The sequence below is a fragment of the Nicotiana sylvestris genome, chromosome 7 (genome assembly GCF_000393655.2).
Source record: "Nicotiana sylvestris chromosome 7, ASM39365v2, whole genome shotgun sequence".
In the NCBI taxonomy this organism is placed as follows: domain Eukaryota; kingdom Viridiplantae; phylum Streptophyta; class Magnoliopsida; order Solanales; family Solanaceae; genus Nicotiana; species Nicotiana sylvestris.
The window spans coordinates 36,288,194-36,311,670 of NC_091063.1; the positions used below are offsets into that span (position 1 = coordinate 36,288,194).

At 37.2% G+C, this 23,477-nt stretch overlaps 2 protein-coding genes across 2 annotated transcripts; both read left to right on the plus strand.

The window, feature by feature from the left end:
• Window positions 1-13,165: 13,165 nt before the first annotated feature.
• On the plus strand, window positions 13,166-15,598 carry LOC104219479 (uncharacterized). Its single transcript, XM_009770168.2, has one exon. The coding sequence runs from the start codon at window positions 13,282-13,284 to the stop codon at window positions 14,710-14,712; it is 1,431 nt and encodes a 476-aa protein (XP_009768470.1). The 5' UTR covers window positions 13,166-13,281; the 3' UTR covers window positions 14,713-15,598.
• A 3,483-nt stretch (window positions 15,599-19,081) lies between these two features.
• LOC104219480 (pentatricopeptide repeat-containing protein At1g11900) lies at window positions 19,082-23,388 on the plus strand. Its single transcript, XM_009770169.2, has 3 exons — window positions 19,082-19,479; window positions 21,677-22,831; window positions 22,958-23,388. The coding sequence occupies exons 1-2, from the start codon at window positions 19,312-19,314 to the stop codon at window positions 22,718-22,720; spliced, it is 1,212 nt and encodes a 403-aa protein (XP_009768471.1). The 5' UTR covers window positions 19,082-19,311; the 3' UTR covers window positions 22,721-22,831; window positions 22,958-23,388.
• The last annotated feature ends 89 nt before the right edge of the window (window positions 23,389-23,477 follow it).

Consider the following 23,477-nt stretch of genomic DNA (forward strand, 5'->3'; position numbering starts at 1 on the left):
GTTGAACTTCTGTTTTGTTTATTCTTGCCTTTATTTCTAAGGACTTACTGAATAACTTGCATTTTTACTCTTCAAAAAATGCTTCTGTTAACTTCATAAATACTTAAATTAATCATGAATTTAATAAAAGAGAGCCCTTTTATATTCGACACTTAATGAAGAAGACGTCTCAACTTCATAACAGTGTTAATATACAATAAAAGAAATAGGAATACACATATTTCTTGAAATAAGTTTGACAAGTTTTTATTTGAACTTTGTCTAGTTTTGAATAACACTTTACATGTATTTGAATTACATCTATAACTTTCTCGTAACTATTTTTCTTATTACAGATTTAAAAAAGAAAAATAAACACGAGGTTTTTATTTATAACCCGTTTTAGTACATTGCCTTTACCCTAGCTAGGGTAAGGTCTTTCTTAAGGCTTAGCCCGTGACTTTGCTCTGTACTTGACTCATTCATTGAGTGAATTTTTCAGGCTTGATCCTTGATTATTTTCCAATCTTCTTTGCCTTCTTTATACACATGCTTGTGTATATTATATTGTCCCCAAGTGTTTGAGCGTTGAACTATGAAGCCTCGAGTACTTGATTGTTCCTCTCATTTGGTCCTTTCCCTGAAAAGGAAAAACATACGAGACTCGGAGGTGCGATTATAGATGAAGACTGCTTAGCCCATTTGAATTTCAATCAGAATAATTGTAACCCTAGACCGGAAAGTTTAATTTATTCCACGTGCCTTGCAGGTCGTGACTCATCATTTAGTACGGGCTAGCTTTTTACCTATTATCTAAAATCGTTAGTAAAATTTAACAATTAAAAAAATTAAATTTTAAAATACGGATACCTAACCATGGGTATTCCTTAGTATATCTTCAGGTGAACAACATTCCAATGTGAAGGTAGTATCTTGTCATCCATTGTTTCCAGCTCGTATGCTCCTTTACCTGCAATATCATGAATCCTATAGGGTCCTTCCCATGTTGGACTTAATTTCCCTGCATTAGCAGCCTTCATAGATTGAAAAACCTTTTTGACCACGAAGTCCCCAATTTTGAAGAATCGTAGGCGTGTTTTTCGGTTGTAGTATCGTTCTATGACCTGCTTTTGTGTTGCTATTCTTATCAGTGCAGCTTCCCTTTTTCCTTTAAGTATATCAAGATTTATACGCATTTCTTCGTTATTAGACTCTTCTGACACTTGTGTAAATCTTGTACTTGGCTCTCCTATCTCAACTAGAATTAAAGCTTCAGCTCCGTAAACCAATGAAAATGGTGTTTCTCCTGTACATGTTTTTGTTGTTGTGCGGTATGACCATAAAATACCAGGTAACACTTCTGGCCAATTACCTTTGGACTCCTCTAAACATTTCTTTAAATTGTTGATAATGATTTTGTTTGTTGACTCAACTTGCACATTACCCACCGGATGATAAGGTGTGGATGTAATTCTTTTGATCTGCCAACTTTGAAAGAACTCTGTGGTTTGCGTGCCTATAAATTGAGGGTCATTGTCGCATACGATTTCCTTTGGTACACTGAATCGGCATATGATATTCCGCCAAATGAAATCTTTAACTTCTTTTTCACGAACCTATTTGAATGCTCCTGCTTCCACCCATTTAGTAAAATAATCAGTGAGTACGAGCAAAAATTTTACCTATCCTTTTTCTTGTGGTAGTGGACCCACGATATCCATCCCCCATTTCATAAACGGCCATGGTGCAATGACCGGATGTAGCAACTCTGCAGGTCTATGCATATTATTACCGTACCTTTGGCATTTATCACATTTAGCCACGAAACTTTCTGCTTCTTTTACCATTTTGGGCCAATAATAACCTGCCCTAATTAGGGTTCTTACCAGTAATCTTCCTCCTGCGTGATTCCCACAATGCCCCTCATGTATTTCTCTCAATTCTGTCTAAGAAGGTCCGAGGCATCTTGCTAAGGGACCACCGAACATTTTCCGATAAGGATTGCCTTGCTTTAAGCAATATCGAGTAGCCTTTTTTTGAAGCCCGTGAGCTTTCCTCTTGTCTTCAGGAACGATACCATTCTACAAAAAGGCAACAATCTCGTTCCTCCAATCCCAGGTTAAGTTATTAAAATTTACCTCATTTTTATCTGGATCGAGCACTGAATGAAACAAATATATTGTAGAAGCATTTTCATTGCTTGCCACGTCTGCTACGGATGCGAGATTAGCTAAGGCATCCACCTCAACATTTTCATCTCTTGGTATTTGCGTAACCTTTCAGGTTTGGAATTGCCTGATTAGATCATGTACCTTCACTAAATACTATTGCATTCGTGCTTCCCTGGCGGTATAAGTCCCCAGTATTTGGTTAACCACGAGCTGTGAATCGCTCTTGATTACAATCTGATTAATGTCAAGTTCTCATGACAGTTCTAAACCTGCAATCATACTCTGCCTCATTGTTAGTTATAGAATGACATTTAATGGCTTGCCGAATGGTTTCACCCGTAGGTGGTACTAAAACGATCCCTAAGCCTGCACCCTTTACGTTAGATGAACCATCAGCAAATAAGGTCCAAATCCCTGGGTTAGCTCCGTTGAGCACCTGCAATTCTTTTTCTGCTTCTAATTGCATCCCTTGGCTAAAATCAGCCACGAAATCAGCTAACACTTGAGATTTTATAGCAGTTCTAGGTTGGTATGTGATATTATATTCACTTAATTCTATAGCCCACTTGGCTAACCTACCTGACAACTCATGCTTGTATAATATATTGTGTAATGGATAAGCAGTTACTACAGCAATAGGATGACATTGAAAATAAGGCCTTAATTTTCTAGATGTCATGATTAATGCAAGTGCAAGCTTTTCTAACTGAGGATATTGTGTCTCCGCATCTAACAAAGATTTGATGACATAATAGATCAGAGATTGTTTACCTTGGTCCTCACGGACTAAAACAGCACTTACTGCTACTTCTGAGACAACAAGGTAGATGAGCAGTCTTTCCCCAACCTTTAGTTTTGCGAGCAGTGGCATATTTAATAAGTATGTCTTCAAATTTTTGAGTGTCTGTTGACATTCCTCATCCCATTCGAAATGATCTTGCTTTTAAGAGCTGAAAAGAATTTAAAGCACTTTTCTGATGACTTAGAAATAAATCTTCCCAAGGCTGCAATTCTTCCTGTCAACCTCTACACTTCTTTTTTACTTGTAAGTATATCAGGTATTTCTTCAGTGGCCTTAATCTGTGTGGGATTCACTTCAATACCACGGTTAGAGACAAGAAAACCTAAAAACTTACCTGATGCAATACCGAATGCACACTTCTCAGGATTTAATTTCATATTAATTTTTTTCAAAATCTGAAATACATCAGACAAGTGTGATATATGATCCCCTGAATGTTGAGTTTTGACGAGCATGTCGTCTATATAGACTTCCATAGTTTTCCCCAAATGTTCTTGAAACATTTGAGTCACTAGTCTTTGATATATTACACCAGCATTTTTGAGACCAAAAGGCATTACTTTATAACAGTAAGTCCCCCTGTTAGTTATAAAGGAAGTTTTTTCTTCATCTATCGGATCCATTTTGATCTGATTGTATCCTGAATACGCATCTAAAAAACTTAATAATTCATGTCCTGCAGTAGCATCAATTAGTTGATCTATATGTGGTAGCGGAAAAGAATCTTTAGGACAGGATTTGTTAAGGTTTGTGTAATCTACACAAACTCGCCACTTACCATTCTTCTTATGTACCACAACAGTATTGGCTAGCCAATTAGGATACTTTACCTCACGGATAGACCCAATCTTTAGTAATTTTTGAACATCATCTTGAATCACCTGATTTTTTAAAGTTCCTTGCTTTCTCTTCTTTTGTTTGACAGGAGGATACGATGGTCTTCATTTAATTTGTGAGTCATTACCTCCGGTGGTATTTCTATCATATCAGAGTGGGACCAAGCAAAACAATCCACATTAGTTTTCAAAAGTTCAATCAACTTACCTTTCATGTCCTGGCTTAGATTGGCCCCTACGTAGACTTTCCTATCAAGCTATTGTGCAAATAACACCACAGCCTCCAGTTCTTCAATTGTTGTCTTGATATTTTCGTTTTCCTCTGGTTCTTGAATGGTATCTGGCCTTGAGTCTACATCTGTTCGCCCTTGTTCAGTTGAGGCTTGTGTTGTGTTACCCTCAACTAGATTCTGTGATTGCTATTTTTTCGTTTATCGTACTTGAATCGGCTATAGAGTTGATGTTCCTAAATTTAATAACTTGATGCAAGGTTGACGGAACGGCATCCATCTCGTGGATCCATGGTCTCCCAATGATCATATTGTAAGCCATTTCCATATCTACTACCTGAAACTTTGTATCTTTGACAACTCCTTCTGTGAATGTAGTAAGTATTACCTCTCCTTTCGTCACAACACTGGAATTGTCGAATCCAGATAGAGTATGCGCCTTTGGTATTAATTTATCTTCAGCTTGCATCTCATGTAATACTCTTAATAGAATAATGTTCACGGAGCTACCTGGATCAATCAAAACTCATTTTACATTAGTATCATATACAAGTAGAGATATTACCAGTGCATCGTTATGAGGAGATAATACGCCATCCGCATCTACATCATCAAACGTAATGCTTTCTTCCTCTAAGACATGTCGCACCCGTTTCCCTTGGGTAATTGTAACTTTGGAAATTTTATTGGTTGTTGTGTACGTCACACCATTGATGTCTTCACCTCCACTTATAACGTTGACGGTCCTTTTGGGAGAAGGTGGTTTAGGGGGTTCCTGCCTATTCTTCATGTATGCTTGCTTACCTTTCTCACTGAATAACTCGGTGAGATAACCCTGTTTTAATAAATGATCAACTTCACTTTGTAAAAACCTACAGTCTGCCGTTTTATGCCCGTGGTCGTTGTGAAATTCGCACCAATGATCAGGATTGCGCCTGTTTGGATTCGATATCATCTCTTTTGGCCCTCGTACCTTGTCACTCATGCTTCTCAAAACAGCTACGAGTTCGGAAGTGCTCACATTGAAATTATAACTGCCAAACCTCGCCTTCAAGTTTCTATCATCATCTCATGACTCACGCGTGTTTCGATCATTCCCAAATCTTGATGACGAGCTCGACTCTCTATTCCTCGACCAGTGATTGTGCCTTTGATTGTCCTGTTTTGACCGTGACTCTTTTCCCGTTGGTCCCATGTATGGTTCGTACCTATTTTTACCGGACCTTTTTTGATTTCTACCCATCTCAAACTTACCTTTTCTTCTTTTTGAGACCGTGAGATAACATCTTCCTCTATCCTCAGTTTCGTGTTATACCTGTTGTAAATATCATTCCATGTTGTAGCTGGGAATTCACGAAGACTTTCCTTGAGTTGCCTCGTAGCTTCTGAGCTTTTTTCATTCAAATTACTTGTGAAGGCTATAGCTGCCCAATTGTCAGGTACACGCGGTAATGTCATTCTTTCATATCGGAATCTGTCCACGAACTCTCTAAGTAATTCTGAGTCCCCTTGCTTAATTTTGAAAATAACTTCCATTTGTTTTTCGACTTTTTGAGCTCCTGAGTGTGCTTTGATGAAATAATCTGCAAGCTCAGCAAAAGAATTTATAGAATTTTCGGGTAAAAAAGAATACCATGTTAATGCACCCTCAGTGAGTGTTTCACCGAATTTCTTGACCAATACTAATTTGATCTCCTATTTGGTCAAGTTGTTGCCTTTTACGCCTGTTGTGAATGCAGTCACGTGGTCTCCTAGATCAGTTGTTCCATCGTATTTTGGAATATCGGGCATTTTGAATTTCTTTGGAATTGGGAGGGCAGCAGCACTTGGCTTCCAGGGTTGTTGCGAATATTTATCAATATCTATCCCTTTGATTACGGGCGGCACCCCGGGTATTTGCTCTATGCGGTCACTTTGCTCCTTGAGCTATTTCTGCAATATTAGTACTAAATTTTGTAAATCAGAATTGACTAAGTTACCTGGTACTCCCTCTTGTGATTCGTTGGGAGTTCCACCACTACCTGAATTAACAAGCCCAAAGCGAGGGTTCTCCAAAGTGTTGTTATTTGCAGTGGGTGTGGGTGGTGCAGCTGGTAACTGGCTAGCAAAAGCCTTAAGAGCTTTATTGACCTGTTCAGCAATTAGTTTTTGCAAAGTTTCATCGATAGCTTCAACATTTTCAAATTGAGCGTTTCCATTTGCATGAGATCTATCAGGAGTGCCTTCTTGAGACCGCCGAGGAGAGCTTTGTGGAGAAGGGATCGGGGTGTGATTATCCTGTAGATTTTTCTGAAGTTGTTGGTTTCCTTGAATGTTGTCATTATTGTTTGACATGGTTGATGCAACAAGGAAAGTTAAACTAAAAAAGAATAGATTATCAAATTCCCGGTAACGGAACCAATTTGTTTAACCAAAAAGTGGAATTTCGGTCAAAGCTTCAATTTAGAAGAACTCGGGTTACTGATAATCAAAAAATATATAAGAGAAAGTAATTTGGCTAGCAATAAGATAATTAGAAGAAGACAAAGTAAACCAATGTATTCAGATAGTCTTTCGTGTCTTTACAATTGACCCATTCTTTCCCTTTTATACTATCTTGAAAATATGTGTTTTGCCTTTGTCATAATAAGGCCATTATAGACAATTAAAGATATTAAATGCTACGTTATATAATCATTGTATTTTAATACAGATTCTCTATAGTTTTTAGTATTTAATGCTCATTAAATACTGTATTTGTACTCTCTTGTGTTGTCAGATTCACTCTCCTTAATTCTTGGACTTAAATAGGTATGGGCGTTGAATCTTTTGAGTATCCGCTCATGCCTCCTCTTATGCTTCTGCTCGTATCTGTTGCAACTCGTTCCTCTTTGCCAATCATAACTCTTTGACCAATCTACGTGTCATGACACGTCATCTTCCAATCACTTTTATATGTAAACTCAATTTTTTCCAATACAAGTAGTACCTGCGAAAATAATGGAATAATGTCATAAGTTTTACCTGAAAATAGTGGGATAATTAAGTTCATAGGTGGTACCTACATAAAAGTGATACACCATGAAAGTGAAACTCTAGGATATTGTCCTATAGGTTGAAAAGTGATATAAAGTGAATCTTAAATATGCATGCTCCATCTAGCATATATATACTACGTTTGTAGTTCATATACTAGAGTTCTGAATTTCAGTGCATACTGGAGTTTCACTTTTAAAAGTTTTGAACTCCAAAATAATATTTTAATGTTCAAAAAAAGCAAAAGCGATAAAAAAGTGGATCTTTGTTGCTTTCAAATGAAGAAGATAAGGGCAAAAAGTATTTATGAATGAAAACTGACTATATTTCATTTACATTTCCAATGGCGACTGAAAATTAAAAAGCGAATCAAAAGATTGTCAACCACGTTCTTGCAACTGATGGACCTTTTAGACTAAGGTCTAAAGATTATTTTCGAGCTAACCGAAAATCTTATGAGAAAACATTAGACGATAGTCTAAAATATTACTTCCTCTATTTTAATTTATATGACATATTAATTTCGTTTAAAGAGAATCAATTTGACTAATCTTTAAAGTTAAATTGAATTAGTTCAACTCAGTATTTTAACATTAAAATTTAGATATTCAACAGCTATACGAAAAGTACTATAAGTTATAATTCTTCTCATGTAAATATGATAAAAAATATATTTTAAAATATTGGTCAAACTTCATATAGTTTGAAACTTCATATATTTTTATATTCAAAACTTTCTCTCTCTACATTCTCTCGTGCTCTCAACGCATGTTAGCTAAAATACGCTGGTGTGGTTATGGCAGGAGCGAGAGGTCGGGGAAGAGGAAGGGGGCGAGGTCGACCTAGGAAAATACCTATTGTAGCTTTTGGGAGCTCAGTTGGAGCTTGAATTCAAGGAGAAGTAACACCTAAAAGTACACCAATGGCGTCTCATGTGCAGCTAGCTGTGGAAATTAGATCTATTGAAAAAGGATCTACTTCAAATACTGAGGAGATGCCAAAGAAGCTGGGGATGACGGGCACTATGGTGGCTAATACAGAGATCCTAACGCAAAAGTCCATGGAACTGAGGGCATCTCAAAGCAGTGAAACAGTGACTGTAGTGAAGATCAATAAAATAGTGAATCCAGTGCAAAAGCCAGCGGATCGAGCAGAACAAGGAGTAAATCTGATAGGTGCATGGACAAACTTGTTCAAAAGGAATAGATCTGCAACTAATGGTATGGCATAACCTATATCCCACCACAAATTGTAGATGGACAAACGGTGGTGCAATTGGAAGTAGAGGAAGTAGAACCAGAAGAAGAAAAGTGGAAATGTGCTCTAATTGCATATGTTATTGGGGAAACTCCTGGGTACAATATTATGAACAAGTATATTAGCCAAAATTGGATAAATATAGACACACCAGAAGTATATTTGCATGATGATGGATATTATGTGATTTGATTTAATTTTATAACTGACATGCATGTTGTATACTATAAGCAATCGACCTATAATTTTGAAGCCATGGACAGCAGATTTTGATTTCAGCAGAGAGTTTCCTACTGAGATACCATTATGGGTGAAATTCCCTAATCTACCTATGAACTGCTAGGGTAGTAAATCATTGAGTAGAATTGCCAGTGTATTAGGGACTCCTATGTTTGCTGATGAATGTACCACAAAATAGTCAAGGATTTCTTATGCAAGAATGCTTATAAAAATAAATGTTAATCGTCCTCTCCTTGATGAAATTACAGTGATTGATCCAAAAGGGAAGTATTTCCAACAACATGTGACATATGATTGGAAGCCAGAATTTTGTGGAGTTTGTCAAGTAGTTGGACACAAATGTAGGGAAAAGGATGTAGGTGATGGCCAAAAGGATGTTCAACATAGACGGAAGAGGAACAAAACTATCACATAGGAATGGAGATGCAAAGGTCCTACGCAACCAACTCTGCCAGTTGAGGAACAAGTAGAGCAAATAATGGAGAATAAGTAGCAGATCCAGCAAGTAAATGAGAAGATGAATGTTACTCCTGAAAATAGAATAGAAGAGTAAACAGGAAAGAATAAAGGGAAGGCTATTGAAAGCCCTGAGTTCAACCTTCAGAACTTTCCCATATTATGTTTTGTTCCTATAAAAAATGGTTTTGGAGTGCTATATGGAGGATATAGTAAAGAGCAAGACCTACCTCTAGACAGAGGGGGAGGATCCAAAACTACATGATGAATTGGTTAATATGGAATGTTAGGGAAATAAATAAGAGGTATAAACAAAAGAAACTGAGGAATTACTTAAAAACAAAAAAAATAGATTAGTTGAGCTCATAGAAACAAAAGTAAAGGAACATAACTCTAAGAAGATCAGGGACAAAATTGATCCAACATGGAAGGTATATGACAACTATCAGGCTGCAGTTAATGGAAGAATCTGGCTGGTTTGGGATTCACAATGGTGTGAAGTTAAGATGGTGAGAGCTGAAGCACAAATACTACATTGTGAAGTCACAAGCAGGATAGGAGGCATCAATTGCTTTCGTACCATTGTATATGGCTTCAATACTATAGAACACAGGAGATCATTGTGGGAGCATCTGAAAGAAGTGGTTGTGGGCATTAAAAAATCATGGCTTGTTGCTGGAGATTTCAATGCAATACTGCATCAAGATGATAGACTGTTTGGCAATCCAATCACTTATAAGGAAATCAAAGATTACTCTGAGTGCATGCATAAACTTTTACTAACAGAAGTTTAGTGGAGTGGGAACTACTATACATGGTCCAACAAATAGTTGAACACAGATAGAATATATAGCAAATTGGATAGGGCTTTTGGAGACCATAAATGGATGATGACTTGGGGACATGTGATAATGTAATATGATAATCCTTTCATTTCTGATCATGCACCTATATTACTAACAATGGTATCTGCAAATTATAACATCAAAGTTTCTTTCAAGTTTTTCAATATATGGGTTGAGCATAAAGATTTCATGAAGATTGTAGAAGAAATATGGCAGAACACATCTTCCACAAACAACATGAAAAACATTTGGATGAAATTGAAGAACCTTAGAACAGTCTTGAGGAAACTGAATAATGAAGAGTTTAAGTTCATCAAGCAGAAAATAAAGAAGGCAAGACAGGACTTTAAGAGCACTCAGGAACAAATTCAATTAAAGAATAACATAGACCTACTTGCAGAAGAAAGAAAATTGTTACAGGAGCTGAAAAATGGTCATTTGTGGAAGAGAGTGCCTTACAATAGAAAGCTAAAGCAAGTATTGGATCAAGCTTGGAGACTCAAACAACAAGTATTTCTCAGCATTAATTAAAGAGAGGACTCAAACGAAGCAGATTACAAAACTTACATCTCTTGATAACAGAAAACTTGTGGATCCAGAGGAAATCAGAGAAGAGATAATCAAGTTCTACAAAAGCTTGATGGGTTCTGCAGCTCATGTATTGCCAGCAGTTAACAAACAAACTATGAGAAAAGGTCCAGTCATTGCTCAGCAACAAAGGATTAGATTATGTGCAGAAGTAACAGAAAAGGAGATATATGATGGGCTATCTTTAATAGCAAATGATAAATCTCCTGGAGTTGATGGGTACAATGCTTACTTCTTCATAAAAGTATGGCCTCTTGTGAAGACAGAAGTTATTGATGTTGTTAAGGATTTCTTCTGAACTGGGAGACTTTAAAGGGCAATTAATTGTATTGCTATCACACTAGTTCCAAAAATTGTCAAGCCAAACATTGTGAAGGAGTATAGGCCTATTACATGTTGTACTGTGCTATATAAAATAATTGCCAAAATACTTGCCTCCAGATTGCAAGAAGTGGTTCCAGACATCATATGTGAAGCCCAGGCTGGATTCATTCTAGGGAGAAAAATAGCTGACAACATCTTCCTTGCCCATGAGCTAGTAAAAGATTATACAAGGAAGAATTTATCACCCAGATGCATGATAAAAATTGATTTACAAAAAGCATACGATTCTGTTGAATGGACCTTTGTGAGACAGATGTTAAATGAGCTTGGTTTCCCTGACCAATTTGTGTTTTGGATAATGGAGTATGTTCAAACTATAAACTATACTATGGTGATCAATGATGAACAAAGTAAGCCCTTCAATGCAGCTAGAGGACTTAGACAAGGGGATCCAATATCTCCTTTTCTATTTACAATAGCTATGGAGTATCCGAGTAGACTACTTAATGAATTGAAAGAGGATAAGAGGTATCAATTTCATCCAAAATGTGCAAAGCTAGGTATCACACACCTATGTTTTACAGATGATCTACTGTTGTTTGCCAAAGGAAACCTTCCTTCTATTACTGCACTCTATGAATATTTCAGGATTTTCTCTGCAACTTCAGGATTGCAAGCTAATCTTGGGAAGAGTTGTGTATATTTTGGAGGAGTTAGGAAGGAAGAGCAGGATAATATACTGAAGCATTTGGGGTTTGTCCATGGGAATCTACCTTTTAAATATTTGGGAGTGCCTTTATCTACAAAGAAGATTTCTCTATTGCAATGGCAGCCTTTAATAGAGAAAATTACAGCCAGAATCACTTCATGGACATCAAAGAAACTATCATATGCAGGGAGAACTCAATTAGTGAAATCAGTTCTGTTTGGTATGCAAGCATATTGGGCTCAACTATTCCATATTCCTTCGAAGGTATTGAAGACTATATATGCTTATTGCAGAAGCTATCTGTGGTCAGGTATTAATTCAATTACCAAGAAAGCTCTGATAGCATGGGATAGAGTATGTATGCCCAAGTCTATGGGAGGAATAGGTATCATCAACATAAAGTTATGGAACCAAGCTGCTCAAATCAAGACATGCTGGGATGTAGCTCATAAACAAGACAAGATGTGGATTAGATGGATTCATGCTTATTACATCAAAGGAAAGCCACTGATGGAAACAATAGTTCCAGCACAAGCAAGTTGGATTACTAGGAAGATATTGGAATCGAAGAACAAGTTGCATTTGATACCTGGAAACAAGACCACAAGGAGTTTGACAAACACTATCTACTATAAGCTGCTTCCTGAAATGAGGCCAGTAATCTGGAAGAGTCTTATGTTCAAAAATGATGCAAGACCAAAAGTAAGCTTTATAATGTGGTTATATTTACAGGGGAGATTGGCAACAACAGATAGACTAATGAGATGGGGCATGACAGTGGAAACCACTTACTCATTATGTCAAGCAGAACTGGAAACAAGAGAACATTTGTTTGTTGAATGTGACTTTGCTAAAGCTATATGGAGGAGATTGCAAAAATGGTTAAAATGGCAGCAAACAACAGAAGAATGGAATCAACATGTTGACTGGGCTATCAAAAGTGCTAAAGGGAAATCACAGCAAGCTCAAATTTTCAAATTGGTGTATGCAGAATGTATATATGCTATATGGATGGAAAGGAACAATAGAGTGTTTGAAAAGAAGACTAGAAGTTGGGAAACAATTGTACGGGAAATTGTCTATATCTATTATATTAGAGCAGGTCCTAGAGTAAAAGAGTTTGTACATAATTTTACGTTTTATATGTTTAAGAATTTTGTTTTAGTTGAGAGCTCCTTGTATATAGAAGTAGTAAGAAAAGATAGATATATTTTTTTTGATATAGCTAATTCTGTTTGATTAACTATGGCTTTATAAAGTTTTCAAAGGTGATTAATGCAAAACGTTAGTTACCAAAAAAAATGCGTCACATAAATTAAGCATGAGTTTGATTTATCAAACTCCTTATGGTCAACTTTTTATTTCATTACGCCTAACTGAAAACTAAATTGTGACTGGGCCTTGACATCTGGAATTTGATTAGATTGAGCTATAACATTTTAGTTAATATAAAGTAGCCTTTAAAAAAAAAAAAAAATTGACGACATTGGACGTATTTTATCATTCCGCTAAAGGAAGAAGGAGCGTGAGCATGATGTTAAATCAGAACTTAACCTCCATTTTCTACCCAATATTTAGCCTTTAAAATCAAATCGGAGCGTCAATGAGAGCCGTTTAATATTCAACGGCCAGGATGGAGCGGACAATCCAACGTTTAATTTCCCTGTCCCAACGGTCAAAAACTTGAAAATACAAAAACCTGAAAGAATTTTCCCTTATTCAGAACCAACTTTCTCATCTCCCTCTCTCTTCCTCTACATCAAGAAATCTCCAAGATTCTTATTTTTTTCACTTCTTCTGGGTATATTTTTGAAACCCAATTGAGAAAAATGAGTGTATTACAATACCCAGAAGGGATTAACCCAGCAGATGTTCAGATATGGAACAATGCCGCATTTGATAATGGAGATTCTGAAGATTTATCTTCACTGAAACGTTCTTGGTCTCCTCTGAAACCCCTTTTGGTTAGGCCATCAGATTCCTTTGAATCTGATTTTTCAAGTAAGGAAAATCAAACTCCTTTATTTGAGAATTCATCTGTTAATCTCTCATCTCCGTTACCCATAAAGCCACTTAACCCTAATGGAGCTCTGGAAAATTCAAGACTCAAGCCGAACAAGCTCAATTCCAAACAGGGTTTTGATGAGATGGCGGCTAGAAAGAGCGGAAAGGAAAATGATTTCCGTGATGAGAAGAAAATAGATGTGGAAATTGAAGAAATTGAGATGGAGATTAGTAGGTTGAATTCAAGATTAGAGGCTTTGAGAATTGAAAAGGCTGAAAAAGATGTTGCTAAGACTGTTGAAAAGCGAGGAAGGGTTGTGGCAGCAAAGTTTATGGAGCCAAAACAAAGTGTTATTAAGACTGAAGAGCGTCGTACATCAATGAGTGCAAGAACAAAGGCGGAGCAGAGAAGGGGCCTTAGTTTAGGACCTTCTGAGATTTTTACTGGAACGCGGCGGCGAGGGTTGAGTATGGGGCCATCAGATATTCTAGCAGGGACAACAAAGGCACGACAATTGGGAAAGCAAGAGATGATTATAACACCTGTTCAGCCAATACAAAACAGGCGAAAGTCGTGTTTTTGGAAGCTTCAAGAGATTGAAGAAGAGGGAAAAAGTTCAAGCCTTAGTCCCAAATCAAGAAAAGCTGCAGCAAGAACAATGGTTACAACGAGGCAGGCAGTTACTACAATTGCATCAAAGAAGAATTCGAAAAAAGATGATGGATTTCTGAGTTCAGTTCAGCCAAAGAAGTTGTTTAAAGATGTCGAAAAGTCTGCTACTGCTAACAAGAAGCCACAGAGGCCGGGGAGGGTTGTGGCTAGTAGGTACAATCAGAGTACAACTCAGTCATCAGTAGTGAGAAAGAGGTCTTTACCTGAGAATGATAAGGATGAGAGTAAGAGAAATGATAAGAAACTATCGTTATCTGTAGGGAAAACGCGTGTATCTCAAACTGAGAGCAAGAATTTGGGTACTGAAAGTAGGGTGAAAAAGAGATGGGAAATTCCTAGTGAGATAGTAGTTCATGGAAGTACAGAGAGTGAGAAATCTCCACTAAGCATTACTGTGAAGCCTGATTTGCTCCCGCGAATTAGGATTGCTCGGTGTGTCAATGAGACTCCTAGGGATTCTGGACCTGCTAAAAGAATGATAGAGTTGATAGGCAAGAAATCGTTTTTCAGTAGTGATGAAGATAAGGAGCCATCAGTCTGTCAAGTTCTAAGTTTTGCAGAGGAAGGTGCTGAAGAGGAATAATGTGTAATAAAGGGAGCTGCTAACTCTTTTTCATGCTCTTTCAATTTTCAATCCTGCCTTTTAATTTTTGTTCATTCTTGCCTTTTAATTCAATGAGGAAGCATTCTTTTGCTTCTTCAAACTGGTATTCTAGCTTCTGAATTACATTGTTTGGTACAATATGAATAAGGTTTTGTCTTACAGTATGTGGCCAAGTTATTTTTTTTTACTAAGGAGAATGCTGGATATTGCTATCGCTTCTTGCTATATGTTGTGTCAGCTGCATTGCATTACTGAGAATCTGTAACGGAAGAAACTTACTTCTGTGCTTCATAATTCTCTTTTGATGATAATATGAGATCTCATGCTTGAGGAGGGAGTTAATGGATTTTAAGATTTCTAGTTCATTTGTATCAGGATTCCAGGTTCATAGAATATGACTTATTTTCAGAATTAGAATTTGACAGTGGCATCTATTGGACCCCTAACTTTACAAGGTAGGGGTAAGGTATGCGTACACATTACCCTCCCCAGACCGCACTTGTGGGATTACACCGAATTTGTTGTTGTTGTTGTTGTAGAAATTGACTGTGGCTTCCCCTTTTTGTGGATATATTAAGAGTGTGTAGTGTCGACACTTATAAATCATTTAAGTATCCAAACAGTCTACTCAACCTCAATTCACCAAGGTTTTCCGATACCAGCTTCTTCTCCAGAGTAGAGGGCATTCATTGGCTATGATGCTAGTTACATATTCGAACATAAGAAACGGGTCATGGGAAGTATTGGGAATAAACCCCGTAAAATAATATTCACGGTATTAGTGATAAACGCAGAACACTAAGTTATGGTTAAATCAGCAAGAATAGAAATGCAGCAATAATGACACCAAGATTTTACGTGGAAACCCTTCTGAATAAGGGAAAAAACACGGTCAAGAAGAGCAATTGATATCACTATAGCGAGGAATTTTACACTATATAGTAACGAGTAAAAATACTCCTAAGACTACTACACCCTCAAAAGAAATAAACACTTTTTTGATTTTTGCACCTCACTACAATATCTCTCACTCTATTTTTCTTCACAAACTATTTTCTTATAGTTTATGGAATACCTTGTTCTCTCTCTTTTCTCTCTTTGTTGGTGTGTAGAAATTAGAGTTAAAACTCTCCTTTTATAGTCAAAACCTCACTCTCTAAAGCCTACAATATTTGACAATTTGCACACCTTTTTCACAATTTCAACAAGATTGGCTATCAAACCAAACCAAGTCAACAAAATTGGCTACCAAATCATTTGAATGAGATGTACACCATATCAGGAAGACACTGCACTCCTCTTGTTGGAGAACAAGTCTTTCTGTATTCTCGACCATTATGTCCCAAAATGTCACAGGCTCACACGATATATCTAAATCTATCAAGTTAGTAAGTTGAAAATGACTCCAAAAGGAAGTTGCATTTTCCACCTCTAAAGAAACTGCTAACCTTTTTATCCTACTAAGAAGCATCGTAGTGACTTCTTCTTCCCTTGAGGTTCTTTTGTTACTTTCTTTTGTAATAAGCTCATACATCCTTGTGTAACTAAGGCCACCTTTATACTTTGTCGCAGCTTCTTAAGGTATAGTGTCCGAAGTTAATATAGCTCGGTGTCAGCGTTCTTACCAAGCCTAGATTTGTCTTTCCTTCCCCTTGGAGACTTCCCTATTTTATTGGTGGTGGTTTCATCGATATAGATCTTTTTATTCTCTTATCTATTTTGGTATGTAATGTGGTGGCTTCAGGGATATATGATTTTTTCTGTTATGTTTTTTGGTATGTTATATAAACAATTTTCACACCATTCTTATCTTAAAAAGCTCACTGAGCAAGTCAAGAATATCTTACAGTCTAACCGTTGATCTTATAATTGATTTTAGCTTTGCACACTTTTTCTATTGTTTAATTTTACTCTACCTAGCATCTTTATGTTGCACAGTCTGCATAGACATCTTGACAGATCAGATCTCATACATTTCTGTTGAACTGTAAATAGGCACATGTCTTTTACATTCTTGGAAGTAGAATTTTTGTCATTTCTTTGCGTTACATTCATGATAATCTTTCAATTTCCATCAGTAGAAGGTTGCTTTGACCTGGAAAAGATTAGAGGATGATGACTCTATATGGTCTCTTGCAAGAGACAAACTTCCACAGTTACTCTAATTTAAGGTTGACAGTCATATTAATATAGTTCAACTTCTTTCATTTACTTGTTAAACTAATGAACTCAGTGTTGCATGGCGCTTACAGCATATTAAAAGTTCTTTTATAGATCTTTTAGAACTACAATCTTCTTATACTCTCACCAAGTGTTGTCTTTCTCATCAGTTTGGCCTATAATGTCATTTGTTGCACACAGCCACACCTTAGATGCTTGTCTTCTCTAAATTGTATGAAGAATATTGAATCTCTATACGCTTCCCACTCTTTACTAAACTTAACTTTCGCCACTTGTTCCGTTTTTTGGATCTAATATTGAGTTCAGCTCTTTAGTGCCTCAGTAGCTATTAAACGGTTTCTCTTTTAACGCAGCATTGATGAGGAATGACATTTTTTAACGTTCTTGAATCTTTCTGGAAACTCAATTTAAGTGTAGGAATATTTGCAAATGAGTTATGTTAGAAACTTTGATATCCTATAGAACTGGTCATTTGCTACGATCCATGATCAAGCAAGAGCTTTTGATCCTAAATTGCCATGAACTATCTATGTAGAAGCTATGTAACTCAACACCCTTATACACGCATATCTGACTTTTTGAGACATTATATAACTCAAGAAACTTCACGTATAATATAATCTTTTGAGATTCACGCATATTCAATCTAGACTTATCAGTGGTCCACATATGCTGAATATAAACTTATGATAGTGAGAATAAATTCTGACTCCACGTGAAATAATCTGGGGGCATTTGAATCTATACTCGCTTTTTGTGTCACGTTTTAACTTGTGCCCGCTTTGCAAAAAAATTGCAAGCGTACCCGTTTTTTCGCATAACTTCAGCATACGGGGCTGAAGTAGCAAAGGCAATCACGCAAAACTTCAGCATTTTAGTCGTCGGGCCTGAAGTTCAGCTCTAGAGCTAAAGTTTTTATTTTGTAACTGGCGAACTGCAGCTCTAGAGCTGAAGTTTTTGTTTGTAACTGGCGAACTTTAGCTCTAGAGCTGAAGTTTTGTTTTGGAACTGTCTTTTATCGAAGGAAGTTTTTGTTTTGTATCTTGGGACAATCCTGAACATCCCAATCCTTTAATTTGATTAAAAAAAAAAATAAGCTACTTAATTTGACTCACCACTAGCAGCGACGAGGAGAATATAGAAGAGAAGGGCAACGAAGGCTGTTTATTTAGCCATATCTAACTTGTTTTCCTTTTGGATTTCTTGGTGAGGAAACTAACAACAGCAATGGTGATATTTATAGCATGGTATATGCTCAACAATGTCAACTTAATTCATTTTTTGACTAATTCAAGCATTCACATCATTATTATGTACATGAGAAAATAAAAAGAATAAGTCTAGGTGATTCCTTCGATTCCCTATAAGATTATGAATTGGACGATGAGAACGAAGAAAGAAAGAAAGAAAGAAAGAAGAAGAAGAAGAAGAAGAAGAAGAAGAAGAAGAAGAAGAAGAAGAAGAAGAAGAAGAGGACGAAGGAGGAGAAGGAGGGGGAGAAAGGGACTGAAGTTATTTAAAAAGTGGGTATAAATTGAAAGTTTTTAAAAAAAATAGGTATAAGTTAAATAGGGGTGACCAAATAGGACGCCCCGTGCAATTTTTACAATAATCTGAGTGTCCAACCAAAAACCTTAAAGAAATGAATAAGCCAAGAAGTGTTTAAACCTTCCTAATATCCTTACATACATATATTTATGCTCCTCTCCTCATTCCCAATTTTTTGGGACATTAAAAATATTTGCCGCAGTTCTATTCTTACAAGCTCAGAACTTTAGAGAAATTCAAACTTATTAAAATTTTCAACTACTCTCAACAATTAACCACCGTGACTTATAGTCTAATGATACCGAGGGAGTCTTTCATACAATAGATGCAAGTTCAATTTAACCCTTTCACTCTCACTTTGCTCATCCCCCAATGTAATAAAAATATTGAAAAAACTATTGATTTAATATTTTTTTCGTGATATACCAATATTGTGCATAAATCAAATTAAATCTTAATTCTGTCACTAAACACTGTCATATAAATGGTATCCTAAAACCATTTTTTTGTCCTTGTACACCCCTGTCTATATATCCCAATTGGCAATGTCACCAGAAGTTATGAACGATAAGAGGCAAGACACGTTTTATTAGGTTGCTGGTTCAATTTCCATTGGTCATTAACTTTTACTTATCAAAAAAAAAAAAAATAGAACTTCAGTCTCGACCCGAAAATGCGAGAAGGGTTTTTCTATTAGCTCTTCACAGAGCATGAAAATAGGGGTTTTAGGCTCATCACCAAATCCTTCTCCCAACTTATCCTGCACAGACATCGAATCTACAAATTCGCACCCAATGCTTAAAACCCTAGTTCGGGTTTCATAAACCCCTAAAATCTCTGCAGAAAAAGATGGTAGCAGCTGCTTTCAATGGCAGAGCAAAGCTGACCACTTTAACTTTCTTATGCCATTCTTGTTTCAATCGATTGAACTATAGTGTCGCTGTTGGGTTACACTCCTCTGCTAAAGGAATTCGGGCATTCAACACACTACATCGGTGCAGAAATTTCTTTCTTAACGTGAGTATTTATTCTTTTGGATTTTAAGCCTCTTTACCTCTAAATGCTTATTCTTATATAGCTAGGGCTAGAAAAAGGAAACATACATGATATGCAAAGGTCTTTACCCTTTGGAGATTTTTCAGTTAGATGCTTCTTGCTCGGTGGATGAGCAGACTATTGCTTATTTCCTTGGCATGGGAAGCTTCATTAATTTAGACAACTTTTTCCTAATTCATGTGTAAAAGAGCTGTTAGATAAAGGATTTTTTGTGTGCGAAGAGTTAGTTATTGTCATAATAGTAACCAGTCAAAAGAAGTGAACTTTTTGACGAGCTGGCCCAACTAAGCCGGCTTTTGATCTTTCATAAGAGATATGATCTATGGAAATGTCATTTAGTAAAAGTTGCTGTCTCTTCAGTTTTTTCATTTCCTTGTTGTTTCCCTTGATTTGTTTGGGTGGGGCGTTTTGGGGGTGGTGGTTGAGCGAAACGGGAGTGGATTAAAGTGGGGTTATTGGGCTTTGACAGTGAAGTTGCTCTGTTATGATCTAGTTCATGGAAATAGCTTACGAAATATCTTGTGCAGAGTCTGAACTATGATAGCCACGAATACTCAGATAAATTTTGTACTTAGAAAGCCTGTTTGAGTTTATGGGTTGGTTGTAGCCATGATTTTGTTCTTAGAAGGCCTGTTTGAGTTTATGGGTTGATTGTTTAGGCTCCCTTCACATTTAACACAGAGGATACAATATTGAGATTAGAAACTCTTTATACAACAACAACAACAACGACCCAGTATAATCCCACAAGTGGGGTCTGGGGAGGGTAATATGTACGCAGACTTTACCCCTACCCCGAAGGGTAGAGAGGCTGTTTCCAGGAGACCCTCGGCTCAACAAAACAACAGGAGCCGATATATTAGTACCATTAAAATGCATAATAAAATAACAGCATAATAAGAGATATGAAATACAGAATACGAAATACGAAATAGATGACTGGTATAGTAAAACTAGCAGGTAAAGCCCTGCATCAATAGACGACCAATGACATTCTCAGTCTAACTCCTAACTGGCTAGTCTCACTCTATTGTGTTGTAGAAATATTCATAACCCTCCCCTAACCTACAACCTTAATGCTCGACCTCCATAATTCCCTGCCAAGGGTCATGTCCTCAGTAATCCTAAGTCGCGCCATGTCATGTCTGATCACTTCTCCCCAATACTTCTTAGGTCGTCCTCTACCTCTCCGCATGCCCACTACAGCCAGTCGCTCACACCTCCTCACCGGTGCATCAGTGCTCCTCCTCTGAATGTGCCCGAACCATCTGAGTCTTACTTCCCGCATTTTGTCCTCCATGGGGCCACACCCACCTTCTCTCGAATATCTTCATTCCTAATCTTATCCATCCTTGTATGCCCGCACATCCACCTCAACATCCCTATCTCTGTTACTTTCATCTTCTGGATGTGTGAGTTCTTTACCGGCCAACATTCAGTTCCATATAACATGGCAGGCCTAACCACTGCTCTATAAAACTTACCTTTTAGTAACGGTGGCACTTTCTTGTCACACAAGACTCCCGACGCTAACCTCCACTTCATCCACCCCACCCCTATACGGTGTGTGACATCCTCGTCAATCTCCCCGATCCCCTGAATAACCGATCCAAGGTACTTGAAACTACCCCTCTTGGGAATGACTTGAGAGTCAAGCCTCACTTCAACTCCCGCTTCCGTCGGCTCAACTCCAAATTTGCACTCGAGGTATTCCGTCTTCGTCCTGCTCAACTTGAAACCTTTAGACTCAAGAGCATGTCTCCAAATCTCTAGCCTCTCGTTGACGCCGCCTCGTGTCTCGTCAATTAGAATAATGTCATCAGCAAATAGCATGCACCATGGCACCTCCCCTTGAATATGATGAGTCAGTGCATCCATCACCAGGGCAAATAGGAATGGGCTGAGCGCAGACCCTTGGTGCAACCCCGTAATAACTGGAAACTCTTTATGCTACACTAAATTATGAGATTGTAAGTTTTTTACTCTAGTCTTTGTTACGAACAGCTTTATTGCATTGAATGGATAAGATGTTCTGAACCAGGCTTCATTTCCCTCTTACATTCCTCTATCTTGAGGCACTTGCTTTAGCTGTTTTTATTAGTAACCTACATGGTTTTTGTATTTTAATCTTGTGATTTACTGCTAATTTCTAATACAGAATTGTATTGAATCCATCCCAGTTGGAGTCCTCTTCAATTGGCCGTCTTTTATTCCTAGTATCTTTTCCGGCAGCTTCCAATCGATCTCAACCCAAGCATCCCCTGCTGAATTTGTTGATGAAGTGTTGACGGAAGTCCTCTCGGTTATGGCTAATTCTCAAAGTTCAGGAGAGGAACTCTGTGCTGCTTACATTGATAAGTTTTGCAATGACAGAAATCTATCAGCAGCCACTAAGCTATTGCAGACGTTGCATGATAAAAATATCCTCCTTCCCCCTATTGCATACAATCGCTTTTTTAAAGCTGCAGGCGAGGAAAATGATATTGGCCTTCTATGTCAGAGTTTCAAGGATCTGTTAGTATCTTGCAAATCTCTGAATTCATCTACATATCTTATCTTTGCTCAGGCTTTTATCAGGGAAAATGATGTTGCCTGCTTACTAAGCTTTGTCCGGGAGATTTCCGAGTTGATTTTTCCAAGTACTGCTACAGTTATGAATAGGATCATCTTTTCCTTTGCCGAATGTGGACAGATTGATAAGGCCTTGCTGATCTTTGATCAAATGAAGAGTTTGAAATCTAAACCTGATGTGGTTACATATAACACCATTTTGGGAATATTAGGCCGGTGTGGTAGAACAGATGAAATGCTTAAAGAGTTTGTGGCCATGAAAGAGGATAGTCTAATTCCTGATATTGTTTCTTATAACACCGTAATTACTGGACTGCGGAAGGTAGGCAGGCTTGAGTCATGCTTAGTATTTTTCAAGGAGATGTGTGAGAGAGGAATTAAACCAGATTTGCGGACTTATAATGCTTTGATTGACAGCTTTGGAAAATGTGGTAATATTGAGGAATCACTGAGATTTTTTAATGAGTTGAAGCTCAGGGGATTCCGCCCATCAATTCATGTTTACAGATCACTGATCAGTAATTTAAAGAAGATGGGGAAGTTGGAGTTGGCTGTTGCTTTTTCAAATGAGATGAAGGAATCAGTCTCAAACCATCATGGACCAAACCATATTCAACGGAAAAACAAATAGTTTTGCAGTTCAAAAGTAATAGTGGATACCGGTTGAGTAATGTTGATAACGAGCATCAGTTTGCTCCATGTTGTTGCTGCTGCTATCTTCAACAAGAATGGATCTGTTGTGGTATGTATTTCATAGAATATAATATAATGTTCATAGTATATGAGTACTGTTATTATAGGCGCAAACTCTCATTTTGAGTTCTTGCTTTGCGTCTTTAAGTTAAAGAATATTTTCTTTTGGTTACAGGCCAGTAAAATTTGAAGACGAGCCATCTGGTCCATCATAGGCTGGGTTGCCCACGTTTGGTGATGGATCTCTGATTCGACTACACACCTTATCTCTAGGGAGATGGATATTCACCAATTTTTTGAGGTGCTTTCTTTCTTCTGTTGGTTCTTACTATGCCCCTATTCCATCTGAGAGAGAAAAATACTTCTAGTTGAAGATTGGTGGTGTAAATATCAAATTACATCTTTTTGGATGTTGTAACCTCCTTCATTAGTAGTTCAGTGCAAATTGTAAATGGTGAAAAAGGGATTCTACGCTGCATGAAGCATGAAACATTTTGCAGAAGAAACAGAGATTTAAAAATTGTTTAATGTGTCTCATCCTGACCCTTGTATGAAATAATCTCACCCTCTTTGTTCTGTATCTCATTGGTGAACCATTTATTCTCATGATTCATTTTAAGGCTTAAGCGTTTAGCAATTACTTGATGCAATTTATTTTAGAGGAAAATCTCTCAAATGCTTAATGAGTAAAGTGC